We start from the raw sequence: 9,533 nt of genomic DNA on the forward strand, positions 1-9,533 counted from the left end.
AAAAGTATTCCCAGGTTTTATTCTTTGTTGTTGTTTTTGTTTCCTTTTTTTGTCTGTTGATTAATCTGTCTTTGTGGGGGTAAAGGAGAACATAAAGATGGGGAACAAAGAGTGAACAACTGTAGCAGTTGTACTCAGTAGATTGTATGTTGAAAATGAGTTGTACAACTTGTGGGTGGCAACGGGAAGGAGTGACATTTTCCAAGAAGAAATGTACTCATTACCTGACTTATGTAATGCCAAGCATTCTGTACTTCCCCTTTCTAATAACAATTAAAACTGAATATTAAAAACTAAAAAATGAAGAAACTATTTCACTTGGTTCATCAGACTTTCCAGGTCTTTCTTAAACAGCTCATCTCAGTAAAATTTTTGAATCATTCAAGATGCCGATGTATGGAGAGAACTGAAAGCTACATAAGAATTTAGCAGGAGAAAGTGTCTCCCGTCACCCATGCTTGCTCCTGTAATGATCAAGAACACAAGATGGCATGGGGAGGACTCGATGCAAGTAGTGAGGTAGTTGTCTCCAGGAACTGATTCTGGATATAGTAGCTGTTTGCATGCAGTTCCATTATACACGTAGACATTTGTGATGACTGATCTCTCTGAAGGCTGAAGAAACACTAAAACATATGAATTAGTACCATTTAAGTGGCATACTTTGATACACAGGACAGGAAAATACACTGATAAAAGTCCTCCAAACCAGGCACTGATGGCTTACTCCTGTAATCCTAGCTACTCGATCAAGGTTCAAAGCCAGCCCTGGCACAAAAGTCTGTGAGATTCTTATCTCCAACTAACTACAAGAAAGCTAGAAGTGTGCCATACCCTTGAGCTGAAGAGCTCAGGGACACCGCCCAAGCCCAGAGTTCACGTCCCGTGACCAACAAAAAAAGAAAGAAGAAAGGAAAAAAGAATAAAAAAGTGTCCTCCATGAAAGAGACTGCCAGGTTATATCAGATACATCAGGTTCTTAGAGAAGTGTATTAAGGAATTGAAAGTTATAAAACGTGTAGTTCTACTAGTCATGTTCAAAAATAAGAAGGGATTTGTTTTTGGTAATTCCCAAAGATGTGAAGTAGACATGTGGCCTAGGTTTATTAGCCACTTTGATCTGTTCTAAGATTCAAAAGTTCAATCTGAGATCTATCCAGCTGTATCCCTAACTCCTCCAGAGGTGCTCATGTCAGAGCCCATTAGCCAGGGATTCTGGGTGAATTTATTTCACAGGCACTGTGTTAACATGGAAAAACCAATCAAGAATAGTCTCTAGATAGCCAACCCTGCAAATAATGCGGTTGAATATATGTCTGAAAGAAGCTTTAGAACAAGACCATGGCAAAAATAGGTCTCTAGAAAACTGCTCACCAAACAGAATAGGTGCAAGTCCTATAAAAAAGTCAGGGATTGTGGGTGAAAGCCAGACAAAGAATGATATTCAGCATCTTCAGGAAGTTTGTCCTCCTACACACGAGACCAGAAAATCACTGCTCACAGCAACATGAGTTAGAATGAACAAGCAACATGTGACACCATCTACAGAAGGGACCTCGGAAAGTAAAGGGTTTTGTAGGTTTGTCTACAAGTACAATGGCAGGAACAAATACCATAGAAGTATAAATGATCTCCTTAAATAGGTAAGGGCTGGAAATGTACATGAGGGAAATAAGTTTAGCCTTGAAAGGCTATGGAAACCGGAAGGGGTGGGACCAAATGTCAGCGATTGCTGCAAGTTCAATAGGAGTGGCCAGACGCACAAGGGAAAGGTGTGGCCACTGTTTGTAAGTGGAAGTGATGAGCAAAGCCAGACGATTCCTCTGCTTGGGATGGCTTTCCACGCATGCTCCTCAGAACTCAGCCTCCTGATTGTGTGGGCTTACAGAAGTGAGCCATTGAAATCATTGTAACAGTAGCTGTTTTCATGAAGTTCTGGGCTTTGCATGGCCAATGCTGTAATGGTTAAATATGTATTTTAATTTGATTTAGAGCCAAGGGCATGTTCAAAAGGGTTCCAGAAAATTTAATAGAAAATCAGATTGAATGCAGGCTTAAAATATTGGAATCTCAAGTTTCTCAACTAAAACAAGGACAAGAGATGCACAAAATAGAGATTCAACATTCCAAGGAGTTCTGTGTAGAGAGAATAACCCATAGAGAGACTCAACAATATGAACCCAGCAAGTAAGTAATAAACTGAGAATGACAGAACATAATCCAAGGTCAGTGACTGTGTCTCTAGAGAAATGGTTGATGACATTAGTAGGCTATGAGACATAAGTACTATGACTTTGGAATATAATTGTTAGTAAATTAACTTGTAAAATGTTACTCAAAAATGGGTACTATTATTTTCTTTATATGGATTTTCCCACTTAACTCTCTTATATGATGAATTTATTCTCTTAAATTATCTGCTACATATTCAATGTTAGTAATTAAGAAAGATATGTTGTTGTAAAATTCCTTTGCAGATTTGATATAAATAGAAATGCTGAATACAACTGGTTTTTTTTGCAAGATTCTACTCTAATTATTTCTCTTGGGGATGTAGCAGAAAAATACTATTAACTCCAAGGTGTCAGACACTAGGGTTAGTCTTCTAAACTAAGATTGGAATTGGTCAATTCAGCGGCTGCATTTTTGTGTGTGGCCACTTGAGGGAGGCTGGAGATAAAATGCCTTTAGTGTCGCTCATCTGGGTGAGATATGTGCCTCTTCTTCCAACAATAGGACAAAATATTTTTGGGCAGCAAGTACGTCAGCTTCCTGGTCTCTTTTGTTATGCTCAGCACATTGCAAGCATCGACGGGAAGCATGGCTTGTTCACAGGCTTAACTCCAAGACTGTGTTCAGGAGCCCTTGGAACTGTGGTCTGTAGACACAGGAACTGGAAGTTTCCATAGAGAAGCCTCATGTTCCTTTGACCAAGTTATCAAAGAGACAACTCGAGAGATGATGGCTCATTGTGCTGCTACCCTCATTACACATCCCCTCCATGTGATCACTCTGAGATGTATGATACAATCCATTGGCAGAGAATCCAAATACTGTGGACTTTGTGACTCCATAATAACTATCTTTCGGGAAGAGGGCTTGCTGGGATTCTTTCCGGGTCTCATTCCTCACTGCCTAGGTGATATAATTTCTCTGTGGTTCTGTAACTCCCTGGCCTACCTCGTGAACACCTATGTACTGGACAGTGGGGTTTCTACCATGAATGAAATGAAAAGTGATTCCCAAGCTGTCACAGCATTATTTGCTGTATGATGACCTATCCCTTTATGCTTATATCTAATCTTATGGCTGTCAACAACTGCAGGCTTGCTGGTGGATCCCCTCCTTACTCCCCACTGTATAATAAATTGCTGGTACATGCTGCAAAAACAGGGAAATATGAGCCAAGGAAATAGCTTGTTTTTCTGGAAGGTCTCCTGTGGGAACTCTTATTATTATGACCTGAGAATGTTAATTTGAAGATGTGAGGCAGGGACAGTGACATTTCTATAGTCCCAGATGCACAGAATTATGGGAGAGAATGTTGATTTCTATACAGTGTGGCATGCTTTTTAAATAATCATTTGATCTTGGGAAAATGGAAAAAAATGCCTTTGGTGTTTCTCTACTGCACTGAAAGGAGAAATGAAGAAGGGGTTAAAATATTTCCTTGTTCAGTGTGAAGGCAAGTGGAAGACAGAAGGGGCAAGTCCTGTCAGGCCTCATTGAAGATAGATAAAAGGAAGAAACTGCTCAAGAGCTTTTAAAATGATTTCTGATCCTGCATTCAGCTCTTATTCGTCCCAGAGGTTGTGACTGAATTATAACTCAGTGACAAATGCTCGTTTCCGCTCATAGTATATAGATAGATGATGAGACTGAATGTTTTCTAGTTCTTGGGAATATTATCTAGAAACTTTTAAGTTGATTTGCTAAAAGGAAATTGTTCCTTAGGCGTTCTTTATTGGCTAACGAAATGCTGGTATTTGTCCTTGGCAAACTTCACAGGACTGTGGACAGCATGAAGGAGGCCATTGAAGGAATTTCCTTGGTGATAGCCCACACTCAGTCTCTTGCCCATACTCCTGTCACAAGGACTAGAAGCGAGGGCTCTTCTATGGAAAACCTTCCACGTGATGCAGAATTGAAGGGAAGTTTCCCTCCTCGAGAAAACCATGTGACTTCTTCCTCAAATGCATACACTTCAGTTGAGAGCCTGGACCAGTACCTGAGCAGGGTCAGTTGCATTTCAATATGTTCCACTGGCTTGCAGTATTTGAATGATTGTTCTTCAGTTTTTGAAATCCTGACTTGTTTGACTGCTTTGTGTTCAGTTAATATTGCTAGCATTCAGTGTTCATAATAGAATTGGAGATCTGGGCATTTTTTTAAAACTTCAAGCTCTCATGCTAAATCTCTACAGTTATTTTGTTGTTGTTGTTGTTGGTATGTCTTTGTTGTTTACAGTGGTGCTTCCAATATCCTCCATACCTGTGCTCTCCACTCTCAGAATAATTTCAACAGTTGTTCTGGTTTCATTCATAGTTATCAAATAGTATACTTAAGAGCATTTCATACATGTCCCATACCTTCTTCTGTCATGTCCTCACTCCCCACTGCTGTCCCTTCCCCCAAAAGTTCCTCTTGTACATTCCTATTATTCATCTTTAAAGTCTAGATTTACAAGATAGAGAGAACCAGTGACATTTGATTCTCTCAGTCTGGTATATTTGGCTTAACATGATAAGCTCTACTTCTATTTTCCTGCAAATGATATTATTTCATTCTTTATAGCAGAATGATTTTCTGTTTTGGCCACATATTGTAATTATGCATGTGCTCCTTGATGAACAGGTACTTGTTTTGATTCTGTGTTTTAACTCTTTTGAAGAGTACTAATATAAGCACAAAGGTACAGTGAGAAAAGATATGTTTTGTGTAACTTGCCTCCATAAGGATATGGAAATTGGCATTTTAACTTTCTGTGGAAGCTGCATCTGAATTGGTTTGGAAAAGAACACTGCTGTCTAGACACATCACTGACTGTGCTTACTACCTGCGTGACTTCACCTCACAGAACCTGATTGTCCTGCACCATCTCAAGCTTACCATCCACTCTTGAACTCATATGCTTACAATGTCAGCAGAGAATTTTATAGACCTGTAAACTTAAAAACTGAACTTTGTTTCATGGATAAAATTGTGTCATTTGTTGACCTACATTTTTTGTTGTTGTCAGTTGTGGGACTTGATGTCTAGGCCTGAGCGTAGTCCCTGAGCTCTTTAGCTCAAGGCTACTGCCATATCCCCAAGTCACAGTGCTACTTCCAGTTTTCTGGTGGTTAATTGGAAATGAACAACTCACAAACTTTAGTGCCCAGGTGGCTTTGAATTGCAATCCTCAGATCTCAGCCTCCTGAGTAAGTAGGATTGCAGGAGTGAGCTATGGCACCCAGCTACAAAATTTCATAATTACAATGTTCTTGACAAGAACAAGTTTTCCTAAATAACATTTATTATTCTCATTCTTTGGAACTGATGATATATTTTCATTGAATTTTAAGGAAATAAGTGAATTTTACTATACTCTATTTCCAACTTCCTGTGCCACACTTGTGAGCTCTATTCTTTGTCTTTAAATTCTGTCATACCATCACTAGAATGCCTGATGGATAAGTGAGTAGTAATAAATAACTTCTATGTTTGGGATGGCGAGCTTAAATTATCAATTTGTTTCTCCTATTCAGATTCTGTGCTTACTGTCCTCCTCTCATCTATAGGTGTCATGTAACCATTTCATCCCACCTTGTGATACAGACCCGGTAAGTCCCCGTGTGTGCACCCCTGGAAATGTGCAAACTGTGACACATGCCAGTCACTGCTGAGTGTGTGAGAGTACATTGATGACAGTTTTGCTATTTATCCACTGTTTGAACATTTCTAGACCAAGATTAAAAATTACAGAAGCAAAATATTTATTGGAACACATAGACAAATATGTCATGTGACCCAGCTGTTTAGCCATTTACATCAGTGAGCCTTGGCTCAGAGCTCTGATGGGATACTCTAGATGTTTGAACACACAGAGAAGTCACACAGGTCTGGGTTAAAAATGAAATTCAGCCACATCTTCCTGTTCAGCTCCTGCCCAAATGGGCTTATAGAAGGAAAAAAATGAAAGATGCCCAAACATGTTTTAATATATAATTCATGATATCCTAGCTGGATAGTGTTTGTTTTGTTTTGTTTCAGAGTTTTTCATCTAAAAAAAAACGAGGCTCCAGGTATTCATGATACACAGTCATTTACTGGACTCATCTGGCACAAATGAGGAGCACACAAAAGCTTTCTACTTCCCCATTGTTAGGCTTAGCACAAATGTGGAATATTCTCCTTAGCACTTAGCAGAAAGATTAGAGAATTATTTTTCAAGAAAATGATGATTGATTATGAAAAATGAATACATTGACCCAAGCAAGATGTAGGGGAAAATAATTTACATAGTTGGAGGCAAGTAGGTTTTTGCTGATTTTTAATGGTATACAAATCATAGAATGTTTACATAGAATCTAACGGATATCATGTATGCACGATTATGCTGTGTGGAATTTGACTTTTGACTTTGAGTCTTTGATATTCTTTTATTGTTGGGATAATGTATAGAAGGGTTACAGTTACATTCATCAGTTAGTAGGTGCATTACTTCTCACACATTGATACCCCTTCTTGTGTTTTTGTTTCCATTTCCCTCTCTCCACCCCCTCCCAGTCATCTTGTTTTCCCTCTTCCCTTTCCTATTTCAAATAAACAAATACACATATATATATATAATATACCAGGCAACGAAGTCAGATACAGTAACAATATGAGATTAACCAAAGGGCAAAAAAGAAAAGAGAAATAGTACATTAAGAACAACAGTCACACAAGATAAAGCTCTTGTTTCCATATCCTAGAGATCCTTTCATTTAGTCTCATCCTATATGACTTTAGGTACCTAGGTTTACTATTGTAATCATCTGCTAGGAGAGTCCTAGATGTGTACTAATTATTACAAATGAGGGAAACCATTGAGCCTATAGATTCCTTTGGGTCTGGATTACTTCACTTAATGTGATTGAGTCTTTGATTTTCTTATTCTTTGAAATATCAGATTTCACGAGTGCTAATCTAGGAAGAGTTCAATACTCTTTTAGAATCTCTCTCTCTCTCTCTCTCTCTCTCTCTCTCTCTCTCTCTCTCTCTCTCTCTCTCTCTCTCTCTCTCTCTCTGTGTGTGTGTGTGTGTGTCTCTATCTCACAGACTCATACACACACAGATACACACACACACACACACACACACACAAATGGGTTTAAAGTTCAGAGTTAATTCATCTGTTTTAAATATTTTAAACTACAGTCCTCCTTTGTTCCTGGAAACAAGAAGAATGCCCAAGAGAAGTAAAAGATTGCTGTGATGCCAGAAATCTTTAAGAAAAAAGCAAAGGAATATCACAGAGCCTCATGAAAAATGTGACAAAAAGAAACTGTTTGCCCAAAGGATGCTGTGAAAGGCAAAGAGGAAGGTGTTCATGAGTACCCAGGAATGTCCCAAACTGAGATCTGAATGCCTGGTACAGCACAAGAACCTGGCCAACTTCTAGATACCTGGGCAAAACCAAATTGGCCTTTCACATCAGAATCAGAAATTTCAATGTAGTGAGCCTAGAGTTCCTAAAGGTTTTACAATATGTCTGTTTTGATAGATTCCAATAACACTTTTGTTATGCTCAATAAAGCTTCCATTATCATGCTTGTTACACAACAGAAGACTTTTAATTTCTGCTTCTTGTTATTACTGCTCTTAGTCCTCAGTAGAAAGATGGTCAGAGGTGGTAGATGAGTTTGGAATAGGTGGAGAAAAGTGAGATAAGATAATGTTGGGTTATTAATAGAAGAGAGGAACATTGTTTTCATTGGTGGTGGTGGTTGGTGGGGCTTGAACTCTGGGCCTGGCCATGGTTCCTGAGCTCTTTTCTCTCAAGGATAGTTCTCTACTTTGAGTCATAGCAACACTTCCAGGTTTCCCAAGCCCTAAGTTTAAGCACTGGGACTGGCTAAAAAAAAAAAACTTGGGACTGGCACTATCATTTTTTCCTCTGGAAGCACAGATGATAGTTTAAGTCTATAGTTTTCAAGAATACAATTCTAATTAATCCCAAATAACTACAAAACCAAACAACAACTAAAACTTCAAGCCTATCAAGTTCAGTTAAGTTTTGGGGGGCTTTGGGGGACTTATTTATTTTTTTGGTTGGTCATGGGGCTTGAACTCTGGGCTTGGACCTGGTTTTGTCCCTGAGCTCTTCAGCTCAAGGCTAGCTCTCTACCACAATGACACTTCCAGTTTTCTGATGGGTTTAATAGGAAATAAGAATCTCATGGACTTTCCTTCCTGGGCTAGCTTTGAACCTTGATCCTTAGATCTCAGCCTCCTGAGTAGCTATGATTACAGGTGTGAACCGCCAGCATCCAACAAGTTCAGTTTAGTTTATCTTGACTTTTCAGATTTATCTCCTACTCTTTTGAGGAAAGAGTATGGTGAGCAGTTATGATGGGACAGTTGGGTAGATGGACTCAACAGTTCTTGTTCTCTAGTGTGTGGGGGAACTCTGGTTACCAATAATTATACATATCAATACAGATAATAGAAAAAATTGGGCGTTTGTACTGATGGATATGCTATTTACACAGTAGGCCACAACTATTTACAACTATGTACCAAATAAAACACTTAACGTTGTTGTAAATTGGTGAGTCTATTGGATAAATCCCAGAGTTTGATGATTGTAGCCCAGTGACCACTGATTTCTCAACTGCAGTTGAGGTTGGAGGTGGTGGGAGTCTGGGTTTGTTTCATTTCTGCTTTTAGGAAGCAGCCCTTTGCTGTTTTGAACTGTGATCTTCAGATCACATCCTTCTGAGAAGCCAGAACTACAGGCTTGAGCCACCAGTCCCCAGAATACTGTTTTTGATGCAAACCCCAGAGCCTAGAGTTATTAAACAGACCTAGCTGTGATCATAGCTCAAATCTCCCTGGAAGGCCCAACCCTCTATCTCCCTGATGCTTTCTCTCTGGTGATCTCAACCAGACACTGTGTAGAGTGCATCCCTGTTTCTATCCTGTGAAGAACAAGACAACAACTTCAGCCTCTGGGAACACACAGGCTCCTTTTTTGAGGCTTCTTCAGTTCCTCTTGTATCCCCATGAGTCAAAACAGAGGAGTGCCATGTACAGAGAAACTTGAAGGTCTTTTATTGAAGACAGTGGTCCTAGAGCTGGCTATTTCCAAAAAGATTCTCTCAACAAGGAAGGGGAGTTGAGCTGGGTTTTGAAAGTCAGCAAAGCTTAATTGGCAGCGAGGCTAGCTTCTGACCAATTAAGCAGACAACTGGGGCAATGAGGAACCAGCAAGAGGTGTGCTTTAACTCCAGGTGGCCAGAGGCCAGGACTGGGTTAGATAGTTCATCCTCCCCTTAGTGGTAACTAAT

The 9,533-nt window shown here is 39.4% G+C and overlaps 1 protein-coding gene and 1 pseudogene across 4 annotated transcripts; both read left to right on the plus strand.

Moving 5' to 3' along the window:
* The first annotated feature begins 405 nt into the window (after positions 1 to 405).
* LOC150039500 (uncharacterized) lies at positions 406 to 7,811 on the plus strand. Of its 4 annotated transcripts, none has more exons than XM_090327783.1 (4): positions 406 to 519; positions 4,009 to 4,237; positions 5,781 to 5,822; positions 7,402 to 7,811. In XM_090327783.1, exons 1-4 carry the CDS (start codon positions 455 to 457, stop codon positions 7,444 to 7,446), a joined length of 381 nt encoding a protein of 126 aa, XP_090183909.1. In that variant the 5' UTR covers positions 406 to 454; the 3' UTR covers positions 7,447 to 7,811. The 4 variants fall into 4 exon arrangements, with proteins under 4 accessions (XP_090183909.1, XP_090183910.1, XP_090183911.1 ...); XM_090327784.1 differs by having other exon boundaries at positions 406 to 507; XM_090327785.1 differs by lacking the exon at positions 406 to 519 and adding an exon at positions 2,069 to 2,187 and having other exon boundaries at positions 5,748 to 5,822.
* On the plus strand, positions 2,791 to 3,835 carry LOC150039501 (mitochondrial carrier homolog 2 pseudogene; annotated as a pseudogene).
* Positions 7,812 to 9,533: the final 1,722 nt, after the last annotated feature.

This window comes from Megascapheus bottae, unplaced genomic scaffold (assembly GCF_031878675.1).
Source record: "Megascapheus bottae isolate mThoBot1 unplaced genomic scaffold, mThoBot2.hap1 HAP1_SCAFFOLD_91, whole genome shotgun sequence".
Taxonomy (NCBI): Eukaryota; Metazoa; Chordata; class Mammalia; order Rodentia; family Geomyidae; genus Megascapheus; species Megascapheus bottae.